This window comes from Anser cygnoides, chromosome 18, assembly GCF_040182565.1.
Source record: "Anser cygnoides isolate HZ-2024a breed goose chromosome 18, Taihu_goose_T2T_genome, whole genome shotgun sequence".
In the NCBI taxonomy this organism is placed as follows: domain Eukaryota; kingdom Metazoa; phylum Chordata; class Aves; order Anseriformes; family Anatidae; genus Anser; species Anser cygnoides.
This window is the reverse complement of record NC_089890.1, coordinates 1409843-1433004: the sequence shown is the minus strand read 5'-3', so window position 1 is coordinate 1433004 and position 23162 is coordinate 1409843. Positions and strand designations below refer to the sequence as shown.

Below are 23162 nucleotides of genomic sequence, written 5' to 3'. Positions count from 1 at the left end.
CGTCAAGTAAGAGCGCAAATTCCTAAGGTAGAATGGAGAAACTAATCAAACACTCATGATTAAAACCGACCAATTTTCTGACAAATAAGAACTCAGGTTTGAAGTCTAACATAGCTTTAGTATTAGAAGGGAAGTGACAAGGGCTCAAATACAGAACATGGCTGAATTACTATCCATTTAGATATTGTAGTAAATCTGATGCTACCCTTGAAGTACACCCTACACATATAACCCTTACAGTTACAGCTGTAAGACACCTGAGAGTAAAGCACAATATGGTGTTGCTGTAGATAAAGGAAATGTCATGATCCAGATCCTTTCTGTCCCAGAGGTTACTGATTTTTATAGCTCTGTATCCTGCTGAGGGCTTTCAGGATAGGGTAGCCTCCCATACTCATTATATTAAGGACCTGAAAATTCAACAAAGTTAATAAAATTTGAATACTTCAGTACAGCTGAAGAATGTGAAAATCTCTAGTGCCTATTCAAACATCCTGCTAACACGGCAATGCCACAGCATAACAAAGACGTAATGTTCAAACAAGGGTTCAGCATATGCTGACAAGAGCTTTTAAAACAGAAATAAAAAGAACAACCAACACTAGTCAAGCATCCATCATTTAATTTCAACTTGCTGTTGTTTTCAACCTGCTGTTCCAGTTCTGGTCTTGTCTACTTCTGCTTACGTCTAAGTATCCCCAACACTAGTATCCCTCATAGGATGAAATACCGGTACAGCTCATCTGCCTGAAGGACCCTACCAAAGCCTCTGCAGTTCCCCTCCATGCCTTCTCAGCTTTGATTTGGGAGGCTATGCCTGTACCCCCACAATACCACTTCTCTCACGCAGGCAACATAAAGCTCTTTCACCCAGATGTCCACACAAGTTGCGTGTAGCCCCCAGTTTGGAATCTTCTGTGGGTGTCTCTATACGTAAGACTTGTGCATCTTCTTGCATAACACTGATATGTACCCGAACCTAACTCCCTCGCAGTCACCAAAACCTCAGCATGTCTCTCTTCCTTTTTATGCAAGAAAGGTGTTAAGCTGCCATCAGTCCTCTCTAATGGATACAACTCCTGCTAAGTTCTCTAAAAATGCTTTGTAATATGCTTTTATTCAAGTATCCAGTTTTTGTGAGGAACTCCCCCCAAAAAGTCAAATACTTGACCCATTTCCTGTTCATAGAGAGAACATTAACTGCAGTTACATATTACGATTTTTACTTTGGTAATACCTTTACTTCTCAAAATAACCAGGGAACATCTGGCCCCATAAACAAACCCATTACACTCTAAACTTGCAATGGGGAGAAGCTGCACGGGATTTAGTACCATATGAAATGTAATACAACTCCTCTTTAAGCAGGAGCACTACAAGACAGAAACAGAGCCCTGAAATGAACAATACCTTAGCTTCTTCTGCCATTTTCTTGTCTTCATCAATCTCCTCAGCCTTGGCAACATAGTCCTCTCCTTGATGTTTCCTTCTTTTCTGCTTGGGGGCCATGAAGCCTTGCAAAAACTTCTTAATAACACCAGCTTGGAGTGCAATCACACACTCTCCAAAATCCTTCAAGCTCTCTAGTGAGTATACCTGATAGAAAGAGCATACAATCGCTTAACAGTTGGACATCACCCTCTGCGCTTTTTTAGGTGGTTTTGTCCTGCAAATGGATATGTGGGATACTTAATGCAGTGTTGCTAATCCCACACCTGCTTATGGAATCAGCATATTACCGCTGCTTCTGCTGGAGTTCACACACAGCATACACACATTCACGTATAGAACGTGAATGCTTATGTCAGTTCAGAAAAAAGCATGATGCTTTGGGGTGTGTGGAGCGGAAGCAATTCTTCCATTCCCTTAGTCACTTCACTTTTCCAATCATTCACTTAACACTGAAGGTCCCATACAGAAAAAGAAGTTTCTGCAGTGACTCAGAATGTAATTTAACAGATTATTAACCATTCCAAGACAGACGCTGTCATCCTTTGGTACAGGAGCATACAGTAGTTGTTAAGACTATGTATTCTACCTATACCCATGATAGGTTTATCATGTCCTAAAGAAACACAACACACCAAGAAATGCTCATGTGATTAAGGCCAAACTAACCAGTACAGAGTCATCCTTTACTTCAATGCACAGTAACTTCCTTGTGCTGACATACCCACCAACAGAATGTCCTTTAACTTCTGGAAGTGGAGCACAAACATTATCCCAAACCTAAAGTGGTCTGAATTTATGAAAATTGCCAAAACAGAAAATTGCTGTCTCAACAAAACATTCTGGCTACAGCTACAAGCAGCTACAAAGAGCTCTGCTAAAGCTCCATAAAGAAGTCCCCCATCAGATGAGGGAAACGGGACAACTTCACAGCTGTGCAGGACACCTACCTTCAAAGTTATAATTCACCTACACCAAACGGACCTCAAGCCAGCAGCTATGTAAACTTGAAACACCAGATAAGAAAGAGAGCATACACATGAAATTTGATTTTCCAGATCCTCTTTTTAAAGGAGAACCAAAGAGTCAAAACCTTCCAGAGATAGTATTAATAGTATGAAGTCAGGTTTGTCTTTCCTAGTACTACTTTGTTCACTCACTCTTGCTTCAAATTCTGGTGTCACATCAACATATCCCAGCCCTCCTTTCTGCAGACGAGTTGCGACCTCAATTAGATCACTTCGGAGGTAGTTCAATAGTTCTTGGTTGCCGTCACAGGATTTGAGGCCCAGGTTCTGTTTCCGAGCCAAATGGATAGAATGTGTGATGTCCTGATACCTGGAAAATCAAGAAAAACCTTTGAATGCATGCAGACCAGTGCCTTGTGAGGGTGCTGGGGCATTCAGTGATCTACATGCTCCACCAGTGCAGAACGTTCTTTGAAAGATGCTTTAAAGCACGTGGCAGTTCTGCTTCTGTGGGTAAAACAGCACTGCCTTTGCTTCCAGTTGCAGGGAACAACTTACAGAGTGACCAAACCTCTTTACAATTTTAAGCTTTGCTTATCAAGTAATATTTGCAATATCATCTAAGAAGGAACAATTCCTCAGTACCCTCCCCTCTTCAGCAGATGCACAATCAAAGCAAAGTGCTGAATGCTGCCCCAGGAATTTAAAACTTGGTATGATAATGATGTGCTTTGACATTGAGAAAAGACACAGAAAAGAAACAATAGGCTCACCTTTTCTCCAAACGCTCCTTTAGCTGACTCTCTCTCACTCCTTGTGGGTGCAGGCAATCTAGCAGCTCATCCAAATCCTTCTGATTGTCACATAGAAACCTGAAAGATACATTACCTGATTTTGGTGCATGTTCTATCTCTGTGGCAACAATTCCTTCTTTTAAACAGTTCACAAATATCAGTAGACAGGAATGACAATTAACCTATATCAAACCCCATGGAGCAAGGTGAAAAACTTCCAGTAATGCTGGCATAAGCATTCTGACTAACAGAGGCCTCATTTCAAGGTTCCCAAATGTAGCTAATTCCAGAGTAACAAAAACAATAACACAGAACTGATTCGTAGAGGTTTTTTCCCTGCATTAAGTTTATTCAGACATTGGCATCTGAATTTAGTCATCTACCCCAGGGATTAGATTCACTAAATTGCAGTCAGTTTAAGTCATCTGAATGTCATTTTTGATGCACTAGAAAAGATTAACATGCTATGTACTGCATAGTATGGCAATTTAATCATTCTTTCTGCAGAGCCTTCAACTTATGTCATTAACCCACGAAGTCCCTAGATTAAAAAAAGGGTATGTCAGCTTATACCATGACTGCTGATGTTACAGATCTGAGACTATGAAGGCTATGCCCTCTGCAAGTGTAGATCTCCTTCCTAAGAAACCTGCATTAACTTGAAAGCTTAAATATAGTACGTGAAAACTATATTCATTAGCTTTAAACCTTTTTGCTCAGAAAGTCCTTCAGGAGAGCAATGTTAATCTGCAGTTAGCTGAATCTAATAGGGCTACACTTATGCAGTTCTCTACACGAGGCATTTTCAGCAATTCCAGAGTACAACCAAAACACTAGTTTTAATGCTGGTTGGTAGATTTAAAATAGCTTTGAGACAACCTGAAACTCTGTGTCTTTTTTCTTTTTTTCCCTTCAACACTTTTCTGTGATGTCATGGAGCGTTCTCACCTCAGACATGCATGTGTGCTGGACAGAGGTGGGAGAATTAGTATACAATCCGAGCTGCAAAGCTCATTTACAGAAAATATGGTTAATTATGCATCTAATAGATGATCAGTAGTTTAAAAAGGGATCTGAATGAATAGCAAAGTCAACCTTAAATGGAAACAACTGCAAAGGATCACTATGTGATCCTTACCAGACACAGAGAAGACTCCGGTTCTAATTTTTCTTCTTGGGCACAAGCTCAGATGAACCAAGCAACAACTAGAGAAGGATGCTGTCCTGGTTCTTGTAGAATAACAGTATCCGCAATAGTTTCTTTTTCTGGCAGAAATACTTACTAAATACTGTATCTGAAACAAAAATATTTTGGAGTTCTAGCATGCTCATATTAGGGTAATGGCCTGACAACCTGCATTTCTTTAGTAAATTAATCACTCTAATAAAATACAAGATTGATTGTTTAAAAATGGAAGAAAAACGGTTCCTTGCCAGTCATCTGCTTCAGTACACTCCAACCCTGCAAGGCATCCTCACTGTGCACAGAGAGATCAAATCTTTTGGCCACCACTACCTTTTGCACACCCTCCCTACAAGACACAGGACAGAGCAGCTCCAAATATCAAAGATATTTCACCCCCTGGAGCCTAGCGCATGCACTTCAAAAGTGTCAGCTTTTGGGCTGGTCATGGGATCCAACAGACATTCACACAAACCCTTAACAACCCTAAGTCAAACAATGTAACTCCTGTCTTTTGCTAACAGATACCACTCACGGTGACTCATTAGCGTTCCTACGTTCACTGTAAGGTCTACCGAGAGACCACTGCAAAAACTGGCATTTCTAACTCTACTGGACTTCATTAAATAGAGAAATTTCTCTAGAATATTTGATATCAAATTGCTGCCAAAACCTTGGGGAAAATCTCAAGATTAATCCTAAACCATATTTCAGTATGAAGAACCTGTCACAGTATGGGAATGGCATAAACCAAGCTTCAAAACAGTTGTCCTGCAGATACCCGGCAGAGTACTATTTCTCAGCATGTTGAGGTTGCCTAGGTCATGATGCTGCAAGTGATACACCATGGGATCCAGTTGGAAAATACCTGAAAAGACACTACTGCCCAAGCTTTCTCAGCTTTCCCTCAAGGGTACAAATCTAGGAGAATTCCCTGCACAGTTTTCTTCTCTAATGAAAATGGAAGGGCACTGGAAATGGTTAACATATGGCACTTAGATTCTCCAGTTACGTGGTTTGGGGAAAGACAACACGGGCTGCTGGCCAGAGTGAGAAAGCAGATAACATCCTTCTAAGAAAGGTAGGAAGGGCTAAATCCCAGCACAACTTTGTTTCTGCTGAAAAGGAAATGGGACAGGAAAAGGGGAGCATCTGCAACATGCACATGTGCTTTCCCCGTCTTCCCAGTGAGTAAGAACTGGACTTCTAGGAGCAGGTACTCTTCTACATCAGCTTGAACTCAAATACACATAATATAAACACATTAAAGAAGTACCTGCGCTTGTTTGGTGGTACCTTGCTGCTTTGTGCAGCCCCAGATCCTGGTTCTCAAACCAATGCCATACATTCCCTACCCCCTGAAGGAACCACCTGCACCTCCAGCTAGGGCTCAACCAGCATGAAGCTGGGAGCATGGACATGATAAAACAGGGCTAGCATTTTAACTGGGGTAGGCAACAGGGCTGTGAGACTGTGAGTCTTGGTAAAAGGGAAGGGAAAGTAATTGGTGCCATTAGTGTGGCTTGACACAGAGCTTATGCATAGTAACACAATCCAGAATAAAGGGAAAGACATCCGTGGAGAGTCAAGACCAGATGAAGGCCTTCAAACTGACCTGAAAGGGGGAAGCCTGACTGGGGTAATAGCTTCCTGCATCCGTAAATAACAGCCGTGATTCTTTTCTTATCAGTCTGGTGGCTTGCTCTGCCAGATGGGTCAGCAATCATAACAGAAGGGACACAAGACACAAGTATCAAGTCAAAAGGAGCTATCAGTATTCATTCAGGCTGAATATTCCCACATGTTCTCAGGCTACAGGCTGCAAGGGACAGAAAGAAAGGTATAAAACCTGGACTGCAGACTAGGGAATGAAGAAATCAAGAGGACAACATCTAGAGGAGCCCAGGATCAGTACCTGCTCTGGAGGGTTGGTAGAAACAGGGAAACTCCATCTGTAGAATATAGTCGTGAGAATGGAGTCTGTCAGCACCCACTCACGGTTAACTCAAATTGTCTGCTGAGGGGACCCGCCATACCATGGTGTATTCCTAATAGATGAAGAACAACGGCAGTTACTCTGCAGAGATGCCACTATTTTTAAAATTCAACTCCTTTCTGACCAGGACGAGTGAGAAGTCTCCTGCATAGTAACATACTGCAAAGGTTTCAGTTAACTTGGGTTTCTTGCAGGAAAGACAGACGTGTACATTTCAAGGACCACATGTCCAGAGGCTTTGTAAGATTTTTCTTTTTTTTAATAAGCATCAACATTACTGAAAGTGGTGTATGATATGGTACTGGTTCTTCCATCTGGATATGACAGAAGCTAGACAAATAACCACACACTTATGATTCTGAATGAGAACAATGACTCACTTCTAGGATAGAACAGTGAGCACTCTTCTTTTGGGGGCAAAGTACTGAAAGCAGAAACCACTTCCACGAGACACTGTTTCTGCAGCTCTTGGTGGAAATATGGATTCTATCGCTCCCTTTATCAATATCCTACAAGCTCCCAACCTCAATGAGAAAAAGGGCAGGACTGAATTACAACCATTCATGGAGTTAATTTGGTTTTCATTCCAAAGACTCAATCTAAGTATAGCAGGGTAAAGCTAAAGGTATTTATTCTACATGAGGCTACACTTAATCCCATTTTAGACATTCTACTACGAAAAAGAGACAGGTGACAGGAATTAAAGAACACAAAGAAATGAAACTTCCTATGTACTACATGGTAACATTATGAGTTCAAGATGAACCAGCCCTTGCATCCAAACAACAGGGCATGTAGATATCCAAGGACTTCAGTACCGTTTGAGGGCTTCTCATGCTGTACAAGGACAATGTGCAAAAAGCAGCCAAGGAGGAGACAATTCCCTAACCACCTATGCTCATGGGAGTCCTTGAGACAGGCAAGATTGATGGCAACCATCAGAGAGCAAAATATTGTAATAGGAATATGGATTTCCTCAGAGGGAAGTTCTAGTTGCTGGCTATCCTCTGAAACAAGTGATCTCAGGTTGTCACCTTTTTTGGGGGGAGGCACATCAGCTGATCTGAAGTAATTTCCCCCCTTTTTCAAAAGAAAACCAAAACCAACCAACCAAAACCAAACCACTGTCATTTGCTAGTTTAGTTTTCTGATCTGTTGTTTCTGCATCAAAAGAAAATGCTTTCTTAAGGAGACTTCTCCATTCTCCTCTAGCACTACTCTCCATCTCCCTGTTGAACATACACAGAGTATTTCTATAACCCTAATATGAACCATAGTGAGAATGTTTTCTTATTGTTGCTACTGTTTCCCCCTCCCCAAAGTTTTCTCAAACATTTTTTCACCCCAAAGGTAAGAGTCAGCATCTAGTATGGAAACTTTAAGATGATCTTTTTGAAAGCATTTTAGGCTTTTAGCTGCCAGTTTAAGCTTTATAATTATTATTAAACTTCTTAATTTTTGTTCTCTTTAAAATACAAGAATACTAGATCTAAGCATTCTATGGTCAATTCTCACAAAGCCTCTCTTCAACAACACAATATAATTCAGTCCTGAGACTATACAGGACCTGGTCCAAAAAAGCTGTTTCTCCTGGTTTGTATGACTAGTTACACCAGAAGACACTCCTACCTAAATCACTCCAATCTTTCTCAGCATGTCAGTGAGAGTTGCCAACCTGATCAAGCAATTCAGCAGTGTAACTTCAAGTGCTGTGCTTTTTCAAACACAGCCTGGTTACAAATTATAGGGATTCTGTGTTACTTAGCTCATCTGATTTGGCTGTATGTTGTCTTCAATTCATAGCAACATGCATTAATAGTTTAAACTATGGTTTTCCATTTATAATTTGTCCTTCTACTGGAAGGCACCTTGCCAACTCTGCTAGATGAAGTATTAGAAGAGGCAGTTAGAAGGAGCTGAAAGAACTTTCTTGTGGATCATACAATCTATGATCTTCTGTTTAGCGCCCATGCCCTAGGAATGCTCAATTTCTTGAACTTTGGCAATGTGATGAGATGTGCCAAGGACTAGACTGAGAAAGGGGTGGAGATTTCCTATGGCAATGTTAGACAGAGTGCAGGCACGCAGAGGAAACTGCTATCTCCTACAACTCACTGTCAATGGAAGAGAAAGCGTACAGCCGTATCAGGAATCAGTGATTCATCTAAACCATCAGCATTGACCAAGATGTCCACTAATTTCAATCTCTTTGACAGTTCCTGATGGAAGAGCATGAACATGTAAAGTATAGTAAAGCATCACTGACTTCAGTGGAACTATGCTTTGGAGCTAAACTCACAACTAGCGATATTTAGCAAAGATGAAGTAATCCCATATTGTGAGTCAACAATGGAAAACTCCAGAGAAAAGCCACTGGTAACAGGAGCAGAAGGAACAAGTACTTTGTGAGAATTACTTCTCAGGCTTACCTAAAAACACCTTCACAGTCTTTCACAGGTAGTTTAAGTAGGTAAAGATGTAGCCAATTTCCCTTCTCTCATGGGAACACTGCTAATCACTCCTTACCACACAAGGCAAATGGCTGACAGATTTTCTTTAAAGACCTTACTAGAGCAAGTCACAAACATGCTCAAAGGCAAACTGTTTAGATTTGATTCACTTAGAAGACATGTTGGTAGCTATTGCTTGGCACTGGGAATCATTAAAGGGATAACAGACTGTTCACAGGTAATAGTAATTTCGCTAAGCTAAAATAATCATCAGTAGCAACAACAACAAAAAAAATCACTTCCATGATATGGTGCTATCGGAGAACAAATGGATTCCACCAGCATGCTATGAAACCCATCAAGAAAGCTAACACTAAAAGGGAGCTGAGGGATAACTCCACGTCTCACATAGTGCAAGAACATGCAGGGTGTACGTCTGGCTCCAAAGATATCAATGAAAACTAATTTCACATGCTCAAGGACCCCATGTACTACAATTCAGGTCTGCTGAGACAAGCCATGAAAGAAAGTCTGGAGAGTTAGATAGGTCACTGCTCCCCCAGCTTTTTCAAAAGACCACAGCAAATCTTTTCAATTAACAATTCTTCTGATTATAAAATACATAAAATCAGTACATCAAAGTGGTGTTTTACCAGGGTAATCTATACTGGCTCTAAGTCTGATAGATTAGAATGGTTCTACTGCCTCTTGGATCAGGTGCTCTATTAGCCATTTGCTACTGGCAACAGAGGCCTGACAGTCCGATAAACTAATTCAACTGTTAAGTACTGAAAGAACACTAGGTATATGGCAGCTATTAAATGACATCTCTGTTTAGTTTCCTTGACCTTTATATTTTAATTACTTTGCAGATATAAGGCATGTATTACCATAAGTTCTGTCCCTGCTTGGGCGCTGTGGTTTCTGCAGGAAGGTCCACAGCATGTACAGACCGATGAAGTGCACTCCCTCTGCCGTCCGTGGCTGTGCTCTTCCGCTTGTCTATAAGAGAAGAGCACAAGCTCAAATGTATTCTCATTCATGCTTCTCCTCAGACACAAATTTTATTTTTCAAAAACTAACCTACCTTCGGTTAAGTATTTATGATCAGCACCTAGGCCAGCAGTACATTTTCCAGAGAAAACTACTCCAGCACTAGTTTGCTAAAGCTCACAGTAAACGCATTTGTAGAAACACAAATATTAAAGAAAATATTATTGAATCATTAAGCATGCACACAATTATAAAAAAACATTCCTACTATTTCAAATACGTACTAGTTTCACTCTTTAGCTATACACTGACAACAGACTTTTAAATTTGAAGGTGATACAAATAGGATGCATTTATATTTCTGAGCATCTTATCCCAACAGTCTGACATGAATTTAACACTTTGCTCATTAAGTTTCAAATGGAAAGTGTGAAAAATCTTTGCATAATAGCTCGGTAAAAACATAGGCAATACCTGATAAACTAATACAGCTGGAAGCAAAGTGGTATACAGGAACATTGGCAGGTCAATATTTGAACAAATTCACATAAGAAAATAAACCCATTGAGGATCACTGAATGATACAACTTCTAACACAACTCATCAAGATGCAGGAGGCTGGAAAGTTACACTGGATGAAATATCACTGTATGTTTGCCTTGTTTTTCTACAGATGTCTACTCCGACCAATGTATAAGACAGGATACCACCAAAGAAAGGCTCCCTGATTTAATTCAATACAACCTGCTGCACATAGTATTGCTGTAGATGAACTCGATGACAGTCTATGTTTCAAATGCAACAAATTATCAGGACTGAAACTGCAACTGGAATTAGACTACAGTATGCTCTTCTGTACCAGGAACACAAAAACATTATGCTTCCCCCCCACAGAAGGATTTTTGAGCATGGCCAAGTTCTGCCTGCAATGCTTGGCTACCCAGGCTTGAAGTCACCAAGGCAAAATTGGTGACTAGGAGAGGAAGCACTGGAACTTCAGCTTATCATTGCCCCTCATCAGCACATTTGGAACAAGGTGAACAGCAGGCTGAGAGGATGTGCGAGAGGGACTCTGCCAAAATGTCCTCAGTCAGCGAGCTATAGGTGTCTGGACACCTGCTCTGCTTGATGCTATTTCAGTGGGGTCTGTGTGAAAGTTCTGGACAGGCCTATGGTGAAAAGTTTGGCTCGTTGCTCCTCCAGATAAACAGCATGTTTGTCCTCTGTGACAAGAAAAGTAATCTGGAAGTTGTGCCACTGGTGGAGCATTAGCATGGTGATGGCTATCCTTACTCCCTGCAACAGGCAATCAACTACTTGTCCAAGAAGTTTGGCACACTGTAGCCCAACAGGTACAGAGTAAAACAGTGTGGTTACTACACAGTTGACATCAACTGCTTTTAAGAGAGAGGTGATCATATCCCATGGTCCTTACGTGGTACACTGCAGACAGTCTCAAGATCTGCAGCGGTAGCAGGAAACCATAATGAATGAACTCTCCCATGCACAGGTTTTCTGAGTTCACAGTAGGTTTAGATCAGAGGAAGCCCACAAAGACACAGACTAGCCAGTTCTCTCTCAAGTTGACAAACCCATCCTAACAGTTAGACAGCAACAAAGGAAACACCCACAGAGAAGCCAGATGACCATACCTCCTGGGCTGTAGTCCTTTTTTACTTCTTCTTTTTTCTGATGGGGAAGGATGAATCTGTAGTCTATACTGTCATGCACCCAGCCTTTCTCAATGAACAAGCCAGGAACCTCATCCGAAAACAGCCAATACCTGCAGGGCACGGCACACATACATGTTAACAGGTACCTGTCTCCTTTTTTGGCTGCATTTACACACATCCATCTTTACATGCACAAGGAGGAGAGCATGTGTGTCCGTAACTCAACAAAAACTGAGCACACCTGTATCTTTGAGAAACTAGAAGAGCTTTTATTAAAATCCATTCTAACAGCCTTTCAGTATAACAAACAGGAAGAAGAGAAGACAGTAACTAGATTCTTGAGTACCAATGTGAGCACTTGAAGTTCTGCTGGCCAGTGGATTGTAACCTCCACAGTCAGCTTTTTCCTTTCCTACGTAAACGAGTGAAAACTGGAACACCGTATATACACAAAAACTCATTTCTGCTCTCCTTCACAGTCCAATGCAGAGAGTACTCTCAATACCCTCTGTACCTATCAATTCTTTGGAGCTACTACCTGCTAAAGCTCCTGTCAAAGGGGACAGCCAGCAGCATGGAATCATTTCCTTTCCTACCTGTTATGATTACGGTCAGTGCCAATTGGGGTCCTGCGCATCACAAGCTTCGCCTTGGCAATTCCATCCTGGAATGTTTTCTCAGCTGCAGCTTTATGCTTCCGGATTCTTTCTTCCTCTGCTTCTTTCTCCATCCTCACTGTTGGAATTAGCATGGAGAAGTATTAGCATTCTTTTACTGTATTTAGACATCGATATCATCTTTTATTTTACTAGGTCAGGTGGGAAAAATAATTTATTGGTGACTTTGCTTAATATTCTTCTAATGCAGCCAGCCACCTTTCATACAATCTTCCACAATCCTTTCTAGAAAAAAAATAAATCAAAAGTTATCAAGAAGTTGAGGCATAAGGACGAACTGGCTTTTGGAAAGAAGAAAGTTTGGATAAGAATAGATTGGAGAAAGTATTCATTATTTTTCCTCATAATAGATCAATGAAGTGGCATTTGCTGCTGTGCAACTCCACGTAACAAAGGTCTTTCTTTAATTACAGCACAACGTACAATAAGGAATTCTGCTCTAGCCAGCTCAAACACTGGGAGCAGTACAGCAACAACATGACGCAAGTCAGCATGGCTAACAGACATCTGCATCTCCATGACTGCAGCTGTGGGGAATGGTTGCCCAACAAGCTGACCTACTGAACAAACAGATCTGGCACAACAGAAGCCTCTTCCAGGCACCAATGTCTCACAGCAGTGACTCAGTCATGTCTCCTAACCATCTCACTCTTTTCCAGATATGCTATGACATGGAAGAGCGTTAAAGTAGAAACCTCAGGTTTCTCCCTCATGACAGAAGTACTACAGTCTCAGTAGCTCTCAATATGCATTTTTTTTTTTTCGGTCAACAAACAATCAAAAACTCAACAACCCTGAAACTGCCTAAATCTTGGCATCACAGGCTCCTTGGGAGAGTCTTATGGACAAAACACATTACTTCATATCTCTAGGTAGGTAATGAGCAAGAAGAAATGCAGCTACTGCCAAGAGGCAAAACATTAAGGTCAAGGGGATTTATGCTTCTTTTTATAGTTCAAAATTCTCTCAAACAACAGGCATGCTTCCACCAAGAAGCAGGCGTAACAAGACCATATGGAAAGGGTGAGCTGGAAAGGGGCAGATAAAAACTATAACAGAGAGTTTGCATGCTGGTTGCTAGCTCAAGGAGAAAGCTGACTTCTTGCTAGGAAGCAGCCCTTTTCCCGGGGCTGTTACCTACTCTCTCTTGCAGCCGTTTTCTGTATCAAGATAGATTTGATAACAATTGATGAGTAAATACCTGGTCCGTCTCTGAAATCCTGCCGATGTAATCAATCCTGAGTGATTAGAGAAAACATGCTGAAAAACATTCCCCTGCATTCATTACACCAACTCAATTGATCAGCTTTTATATAATAAAAACAACTATATAATAAAACCAACTCTTGGCAGTCTGCGAGATCACACACCTACCAGTGTCCACTAGGCATAGAGCTCACTCCAAAAAGTCTGTGATGACCCAGATAGAGGGCCTGCCAGAGATGTGGAAGTTCAGGCCTCTGGCTGCAGGGAGTGCCAGCTGCTGCCGGGGGAGGGCATCACGGAGACTGCCTGTTCTCAGGGGGAAGGTCTACTCACCATAGCGGCTGACCTCAAGGAAGAGGTAGAGAGACTGACAAGCATCAGGGACAGTATGCAGGAGATTGCCTGGTGGAGTAACTCCCTGTTGTGCCAGAGAGAAGGGTGCTGCGGGAATGCCCCCAGAGGCCAGTGGAACCCCTGCCCTGTCAGGCAGAGGGAGGGGACCAAAAAGCCAGGAGGGCTGGAAGCGAGTCCCAGTTCAGTGCTGCAGGCAACCCCAGTCCCTACCTACCTCGCTTCCCCAGGTGCCCCTCTGTAATAGGTTTGAGGCCCTTTATCTTGAAGGAAAGGTAGGCAAGGACATTGTGGAAGGCCTGCCTATGAGGTCATGTAGGAAGAGGCAGTTGACACCATGCCTCAAGACCAAGACTGGCTCCGAAAAGAAAGAAAGAAGGGTAATTGTAGTAGGAGATTCACTTCTGAGAGGAACAGAGCGACCAATATGCAGAGTTGACCCTTATCATAGGGAGGTCTGCAGTCTACCTAGAGCCAAGATCATGGATATCACAAGGACATTCCCCAGCCTAGTGTGCTCCACAGACTACTACCCACTACTGATCTTCCAGACAGGTGGGGAGGAAGCTGCGTCCTGTAGTCTGAGGGGAATGAAGAAAGATTTCAAGGCCTTGGGATGGTTGGTGAAAGAGTCTGGGGCACAAGTTATTTTCTCTTCCCTCCTTCCATTCTGGGGTGATGATGTGGGATGGAATAGAAGGATCCAGTTCATAAACGCTTGGCTACATGACTGGTGCCACAGGCAGGGCTTTGGGTTCTTTGACAATGGCTGGTTTTATAAGACACCAGGCCTGACATTGAGTGATAGGTGGGAAAGGTTTATCTCAGAGGGGCAAAAGTGTTCTGGGACAGGAATTAGCATGGCTCATTTGGAAAGCTTTAAACTAGATGCAAAGGGGGATGGAGTTGTAGCTGGGCTTGCACCGGTGGGGCAGCACCCTAACACTGATGAAGACCGGGCAGCCTCCCATGCCCCTGGGGTGAAATCGGCGTGCTCATCTCGCTCCCTGAAGTGCCTGTACACCAATGCACATAGCATGGGGAATAAGCAGGAGGAGTTAGAAATCCGTGTTCAGTCAGGGGACTACGATCTAGTGGCAACTACAGAGACATGGTGGGACAGCTCACATGACTGGAATGCGGTCATGGATGGGTCTGTCCTGCTAAGGAAAGACAGGCCAGCAAGGTGAGGTGGCGGAGTTGCTCTTTACGTAAGAGAGCAACTCCATTGTATTAAGCAGTATTGTATTAAGCCCCCTGTGCAGGGGCAGATGAGGAGTGAGTTGAGAAGTCTTTGGATGAGAATTAAGGGACAAGCTGGCATAGGAGATACTGTTGTCTGCTGTGGGTGTCTATTACAGGCTATCAGATCAGGATGAGGAAGTTGGTGAGGCCTTCTACAGGCAGCTGATAGCAGCCTCACAATCACAGGCCCCAGTTATCATGGGAGATTTCAACTACCCTGACATTTGCTGGAAAGCCTACTCAGCCAGCCATCCACGGTCCAGGAGGTTCCTTCACTGTATCAATGATAATTTCCTGACGCAAGCGGCAGATATGCCAACTAGGAGACGAGCGCTGCTGGATCTTGTCCTCACTAACAAGGAGGGGCTGGTTGAAGCAGTGAAGGTTGAGGGCAGCCCTGGTTGCAGTGACCACGAGATGGTGCAGTTCAGGATCTCATGTGGCAGGAATAGAATACTGAGCAGAATCGCAACCCTGGACTTCAGTAGGGCTGACTTTGGCCTTTTCAAGCAATTGGTAGGGGAAATCTCATGAGACAAGGTACTTGAAGGTACCGGGACCCAAGATAGTTGGTTAGCATTCAAGGACTGCTTCTTCAGAGCATCCCAACAGGGAGGAAGTCAAGAGAGCCAGGAGACCTGCACGGTTAAACAGGGAAGTGCTAGGCAAACTCAAGTGGAAGAGGGGAGTCTACAGACCATGGAAGGAGGGGCTGGCCATTTGGGAGGAATATTAGACTGTTGTCAGAGGATGTAGGGAGGCAACTAGGAAAGGTAAGGCCTCCTTAGAACTAAACCCTGCAGGAGGGGTCAAGGACAACAGAAAGGGCTTCTTCAAATAGACTGCGGATAAGACTAGCACTAGAGGCAATGTAGGCCTACTGATGAATGAGGTGGGTGTTCAGGTGACAGAAGATAAATAGAAGGCAGAGTTACTGAATGCCTTCTTAGTCTCTGTCTATAATGCTGGAGGCTGTGCTGAGGAGCCCTGGACCCCTCATGTCCCAGAGGAAGCCAGAATAAAGGAGGAGTTTGCCTTGGTTGATGAGGACTGGGTTAAGGACAAATTAAGCAAGCTAGACATCCATAAATCCATGGGTCCTGATGGGATGCACCAACAGGTGCTGAGGGAGCTGGCTGAAGTCAGTGCTAGCCCACTCTCCATCATCTTTGGTAAGTCGTGGGAAATGGGAGAGGTGCCTGAGGACTGGAGGAAAGCAAATGTCACTCCGGTCTTCAAAAAGGACAAGAAGGAGGATCCGGGTAACCATAGACTGGTCAGCCTCACCTCCATTCCTGGAAAGGTGATGGAACAACTTATCCTCGACATAGTCTCTAGTCATATCAAGGATAAAAGGGTCATTAGGGGCAGTCAACATGGCTTCATCAAGGGCAAGTCGTACTTGACCAACCTGATAGTCTTTTATGAAGATGTAACCAGGTGGATAGATGATGGTAAAGCAGTGGACATGGACTATCTTGATTTCAGTAATGCATGTGACACCGTCTCCCACAGCATCCTCGCAGCTAAAGTGACTATGTGTTATCTGGATGATTGGGTAGTGAGGGGGACTGTGAACTGCTTGAAAGAAAGAAGCCAAAGAGTTGTCGTCAATGGGATGGAGTCTAGTCTGTATCTAGTGGAGTCCCTCAAGGGTCAGTACTGGGACCAGTACTACTCAATATATTCATCGATGACTTGGACGAGGGAATGGAGTGCACCATCAGCAAGTTTGCTGATGACACTAAACTGGGAGGAGTGGCTGACACACCGGAAGGCCGTGCTGCCATCCAGCAGCACCTACACAGGCTGGAGAGTTGGGCACAGAGAAATTTAATGAAATATAACAAGGGCAAGTGTAGAGCCCTGCATCTGGGCAAGAACAACCCCAGACACCAGTATAAGTTGGGAACTGCCCTGCCGGAAAGCAGTGGCGGGGGGGGAGGACCTGGGGGTCCTGGTGGACAGCCAGATGACCGTGAGCCTGCACTGTGCCCTTGCGGCCAAGAAGGCCAATAGCAGCCTGAGGTGTTACCAGAAGGGCTGTGGTTAGTAGGTTGAGAGAAGTTCTCCTCCCCCTCTACTCTGCCCTGATTAGACTACATCCAGAATATTGTGTCCAGTTCTGGGCCCCTCAGTTGAAGAAGGACAGGGAACTGCTTGAGAGCAGCAGAGAGAGCAGCGCAGAGCCACGAGGATGATTAAGGGAGTGGAGCATCTCCCTTACGAGGAAAGGCTGAGGGAGCTCGGTCTCTTTACCTTGGAGAAGAGGAGACTGAGGGGTGACCTTATTAATGTTTACAAATACATAAAGGGGAAGTGTCAGGAGGATGGAGCCAGGCTTTTCTGGGTGACATCCAGTCATAGGACAAGGGGCAACGGATGCAAGCTGGAACACAGGAGGTTCTGCTTAAATATGAGATGAAACTTTCATAGTGAAGGTGACAGAGCACTGGAACAGGCCGCCCAGGCAGGTTGTGGAGTCTCCTTCTCTGGAGACTTTCAAAACCCACCTGGACGCGTTCCTGTGTGACATGATCTGGGTGTTCCTGCTCCGGCGGGGGGATTGGACTAGGTGATCTTTCAAGGTCCCTTCCAATCCCTAACATTCTGTGATTCTGTGAAAATCAAATTAAAGGGTTCCACAAATTTTAACTTGTCATAGCAAGCTAGTTTGTCCTTTCATCTCTAGCAGGCTTTGTTAGCTGTGTAAAATTCCAGCTCCCCATTCTCCTTCAACAGACCGTACAGGAGATATTGCTTTTATAATGTAGTGATAAAGTAAAAAACAATTAGTAAGTGCTGGGGTAACACAGAAATGGAAGTGACTTAACTTCTACTATCAAGAAAGTACAGATATTAATCACATTATCAATACAGGAAGTTATGTATTGACTTATTTTAAGCCAAGAAAGAATAAAAATATATTTATGCTTTTTCACGCTAGTGTTTTTTTTAAAGCTGAGAGTATCTTGGTAATACCGGCCACAATCTTCATAGGCTTAACTTGAAAGTGGTTAGCACTCAGTGTTAAGGACGTGACGTGAGTGGTGACAAAGACACCTCTGAATGCAATACATACACACCCACCTACCAGCTAAACCACTGCACTGTAGGTGTTGTCTCAACTGCTCTTTTACTTCCCCCAGAGATATTATCATTATTAAAAAGTAAATGCAACTGAAATGGTGCAAAAGCTGATACACTCACACAGGCCACAAAAAGCCACAGGAGACAGCTCTCACTGTAGTTACCAAGATTTGTTTTTCCACAAACTGTAATTGCACCAGCCCCAAGTCTGAAGTCCTTACAGGTTAGCTCAGAGTTGCTAGCTCTGCAGCCCAAACTAGGGCACCACCATCATGAACCAACATCTTTGGTACTTTGATGGTACCTTAATGCCTGATTAGCAACTGCTTAACAGATAAAATGTTAGGGTTTGTTACGTGGAAATGAAGCGATATGAATTCAAACCTTAATGAAAGGCTGAATCCTTCCTTCCTTGTCTGCCAGAAAAAAAAAGTTGGCTTACAGAAAAGAGAATATTCAGAATGTCTGTGATCTGGGCAAAAGAGTTCAAGCCAGAGCAGTGAAATTCCTTACATTTAATATTAACAGACAGAAACTAATATGTGGTAGAAGCTGTACAAGACGTAGCACGAGCGAACAAGCATCTACTGAATTATCTACTGAATTCCCTTTAGAGGAGTCACGTGAACATTTACCTCATTTTATTATTACTGAGACTGATTGATTCTGTTGAAATTATTTATACTTCTAAGACTCACATCACTTAGAAGATCTGAAAGGTCTAATTACTTTCAATGCGAAGCATGGTTGTATCTAGTAGGATACTTCCTTAGGAGCCTCAGGTTATTCTGTTATTTATCTATTCTTGTCTGCCTAGAACAAATACTCCCAGATTCTAGCTAAGTCATGTAAGTCAGGCTCCATGCAAAATCTTTGTCCTTCAGCTGTCTGAGGGTCTGTCTAATAACCTAGATGGGCTATGCTGTCCGCTTCCATCTGCCCTGCACCCACATTTACAAACCAAAAAAGCCATACCCTGAAGTACAATTCCATTAGCGTTTCACTGCTCATAATCAATACACCTTAGCATACACATTCAATACATCATTACGTACACAGAGATATCCAAAGTTTGGTATTGCAACTGATGATCTACAGAGGTTTTCGGTCAATCATTTGTATTTATATACAACTCCGTAACTAATTCTTTAAAGTGAAAAACTGTAAACTGAAATTTGTTGCTTGTTGCCCGTGTCCTTACCCGGGAGAAGCCTACTAGCATCGACCTGACAATGTGCAAGGCAGCAGGGCCAGCAGAACTGTGGGAACTAGCTTTTAGGCAGGAAACATCTCCTAGTATATATAACATAGAATATATTCATAGAATATATATATAACATATATGTTATATATAACATGACCTGAGTCAGAAGCTGCTTGGACACGGACATATACCTTTTTTTGTTTTCTGCCCCCAAAGCAGTTTCTGTACTCCATCCTTCCCTAGCCTGAAGGAATTAGAAAGGTACTATTCAGAAGATACAAAGATAGAATACTAAAATCAGTTATTACTTTTTCTGAACATTCCAGATTTTGAGCCACCATACAAATACCCATAACTTTTCCCAACCTGTCAGTAATAAAGCCCTACAGTAGCTGAATTATACTTCTGTAAGCTAATCTCTTAAAAGCAGCTAACGCTTTTGGAAACAGACTGATGATTTTGCCACTAATTTATTCTCCCCTACTCCATGCTCTACTCTCTCCCCTATTTTTCTTACCTCTCATTTGTCTTTCTTGTTGCTCTCTCTCTTTCTTGGCTTGGATGGCAAGAAGGCGTCTGCTTTTCACAGCACTGATCATATCATCAGCTTCTATTTCTACCCGATGCTCTATTTTTACCATTTCATTTTTTTTCTTTTCATTTCTTCCCATTGTATTCTCATCTTTCCCATTCTCCTTGCTCTTGGCCACCATTTCTTTCCGCTTCTGTTTTTCTGCTCTCTTCTTGTCATTTTCTTCCTTTAAGATAGCTAGGCGCTCCTTCCACAGCTCAGCTGACGTCTGCTGCTTGGCCTCCACGTGGTCCTGCACTGAATAAGTCATTAGAATCCGGTGGCACAGAGCTCCAAGGATCTGTAATTTCTCTTCAGGAGTCAACTCAAAGAACTCAGAAGTCTCCAGCTTCTCCAAAAACTCATCCTGTACTTCATTATCCTCGAAAGTTGCCGAATCCTTGCTTTCATCTACATTATCTGAGACCTCACTTTCCTCTTGTACATCTGACTTGCGTAAGCAAAGGCGGACCAACTCAGATGCAGAATGCAACGTAAGTGGTATTTCAGAAAGCTTCATTCCCAGCTCAGCATAATCTTCAGCGATTTCATCCTGCAGCAGGGTCTGCAGAAGAATGACCAGTACCCGGTTCAAATAAAGGAAGCCTCCCTTTTCTGCGCAAAGTGCTTCCATCAGGGAAACTGCTGTAATGGGATATTGAGCATCTGGCATCAATAAACCTGAGTAACAGCTCAGGAATTCCACCACCATAGCGACATCCCCAAAGAGTGTATTAGGAAGTCCTTCTGGAGTATCAACCAGTTTAAAAGTGGGCAAGTTCTTCCCTTTGAGATCTTGGTCCTCAAATCTTTTCTGTTTTTCCAGTTTTTCCTTCATCTCCTTCTCCTTCCGCTCTTTTGCTCTCTCCTTCAGTTTCTCTTTCAGCTTTTCCCTTTTCTTCTTCAGATACTCCTTGCGCTGCTCCTCTGTCATAGTGGCCCATTTCTTCCTGTGTTCTAGAAGCTCATAGCGTTTCTGTACTAGTCCTCGTAAATCCTCAGGGAGACGGGCACGATCCTCGTTTGAGAGTAACCTGGCTGTTTTGGAGATGATGCAGGAAAGTGCACTTTTTTTGTCTTCCCGGTCTTTGTTTTCTTTGTAATAGGCAATGAGATGGAGTGCTGCAGGAGGCAGATGTTTCTGGGGTTTCCCCGAAGACCTAGGAGTGCCTCCAGAATTTCTGGGAGCCCTGGACATCTTAGTAGTACCTTTAGCCATGTCTAGTAGTGTCATCTGTTTCATTTTCATCTTAGGGGTCTTCAAGCCTTTCCTAGGAGACTTTGATTTCCCTGATGTTTTCTGCCCATTTAAAACCCTTTTGCCTCTCTGCTTTTTGTCCAAGGATTTGTTGCTGCCCTTTCCCAGTCGGCTCCTCTTTGGAATGTGAAAGTTAGAACCAAGTTTACCAGGCGACATGATTTTCATCACCTCTTCCAGCTCCTCTTTGGGAGATTTTGAGTTCTTAGAATTTTTCACCTTCAGTGGAGAGCCAATAATAGATTTCTCCAGGTGCACATGACACCACAGAGTAGGGCTCAGTGGCTGACCCAGAGATGTACCATCAGTTTTGGATTTCTTGGAAGGTTTTCTGTCAGGCGATCCAGAGCTCTTCCTCTTGGTTGAGGTGTTGAGTGTCATATACTAAAATTAAAGATTTTATATTAATATTTCAAGGTATGTAAAGGTCATCTAGATTCTTTACATTTTTCCCTTCCATGAACAAGTAGCACTCAATATTTTAAGGGTAATGAAGACTTCTGCAGTAGCTTTCAACAGGCTTCATTCACTAGGTTGCTTATAAGGTTATTAGCTCATTCCAGAAAGTTAACATTTGACTTCATAAAATACTAAAAAAAAGTATTTTCAATATTTCTTACTGCATTGCACAAAACCACTGTGTTTCTACTTAAAAAAGTTGTGGGGAGAGGGTTTGCTTGGGAAATGCTGACAATTTCAAAAAACTATTCCTCTGCTCAAAGAGATTTCTTAGCAGGTCCTGTAGGGTTCAGTCCTGGACCCCACCCATGTCTCCATCCAGATGGAAACTGACGGAGCACAGATGTGATGGGCAACAGAAATTCAGAGACTTGTCTCTGAACTGCCTGAAAGTTTCAAGAGCTGCATTCTCACTGCTTTTTAAATATGAGGTCTGTAATGAAAGCGAAAAGAAAGAAAGAATTCTGATTTAGTGTAATTGAATATCTGATTGTTTTTAAGCTTTTGAAGTGACCCACCTGACAGCATACTTTTAACACAGAACAGTTTAACATAAAGCCAAACAGACTGATTTCAGCATCTCAATTCAGTTTCAGGAATCAGAATACTAATTCATTTCAAGAAGTAGTATTCTTATAAGTGTCTTACTTTTTTTTCACCTTTAAGATATTGATAAAAATTATCAGAAAACAGAAGCTGAAAAGTTAGAATTACTTAGCAAGAAAAAAATTCTGCAGTGCTAAGCACAGCTAAAGATGCAAGCACCTAAGAAGTATGTACGTAAGAACAGACGAATGTGATCAAGGTAAGCCTGCCAAAGAAAATCAGATTTGCTAGCTTCTGAATGTTCACTCTTGAATGTCTTATGCCAATTTAAGAGTCCTCATTAGCCATTTAGAGATTTTTTTTTTTTTACTGAAGACAGCACCCAAGCTGAATCCAGCAGCTGCATTACTTCATTCTACAAAAGTTGTGTTGACTTCTTTGCTGAAAAGAATTACTTAATCTGAAAGCATCCAATATTAATATGAATTATCATAATTACAAACTAACAAATATTAGATCTACAACATATACTGTATATTAAACTGTCAGTTATACAACAAAGTTATTTTGCTAGAACACTGACTTTGGATTAATAAATTCTCCAATCACTTCTTGGTGTTTAAAATTCAATGTAAATTCAATCCCTGTGCCAAGTGGAAAACAAACTACAGAAAGTGCCATCCCTAAACACAAAGCTAAGGAATTCTGTAAGTCACACAGAAGATGTTACAGTTGCATATTTTTCCTTATACCAAAAATACGCATCTATCAGTGTGCTCAGTAAAAGATTGTAGGCCATCAGCAAGCATTTTAATTTCTAGCAAGACAGTGACCTGAAGTTTGTGAGCTGTATTTACCCTTGCTGCAATATGAATAATTTTTTTCTCTTTAAGCACATTTAGAGCATTCTAAAAGAGTCCTCAGAAACTTGCTTGAAAAGGGCAGTATCCTCCTGACAAGGAAGAGGAATATAGCAAATGTTTCTGGTTCTGTTTTAGAATAAAGCTTGATGAAGATTGAGTCCATGAAAAAGTGAGTTTACTAGAAGA

The 23162-nt window shown here is 42.4% G+C and overlaps 1 protein-coding gene across 1 annotated transcript in view; it reads right to left on the bottom strand.

Annotated features, from left to right (window-relative positions):
- BAZ1B (bromodomain adjacent to zinc finger domain 1B) overlaps positions 1 to 23162 on the bottom strand; it is a 52630-nt gene that overhangs the window by 13800 nt on the left and 15668 nt on the right. The window contains exons 7-13 of the mRNA XM_048050077.2: positions 19797 to 21492; positions 12103 to 12241; positions 11486 to 11616; positions 9731 to 9842; positions 3191 to 3289; positions 2610 to 2787; positions 1411 to 1596 (exon numbers count right to left, since the gene is read on the bottom strand). Coding sequence (XP_047906034.2) covers positions 1411 to 1596; positions 2610 to 2787; positions 3191 to 3289; positions 9731 to 9842; positions 11486 to 11616; positions 12103 to 12241; positions 19797 to 21492 — 2541 coding nt within the window. The remainder of the gene's footprint in view (positions 1 to 1410; positions 1597 to 2609; positions 2788 to 3190; positions 3290 to 9730; positions 9843 to 11485; positions 11617 to 12102; positions 12242 to 19796; positions 21493 to 23162) is intronic.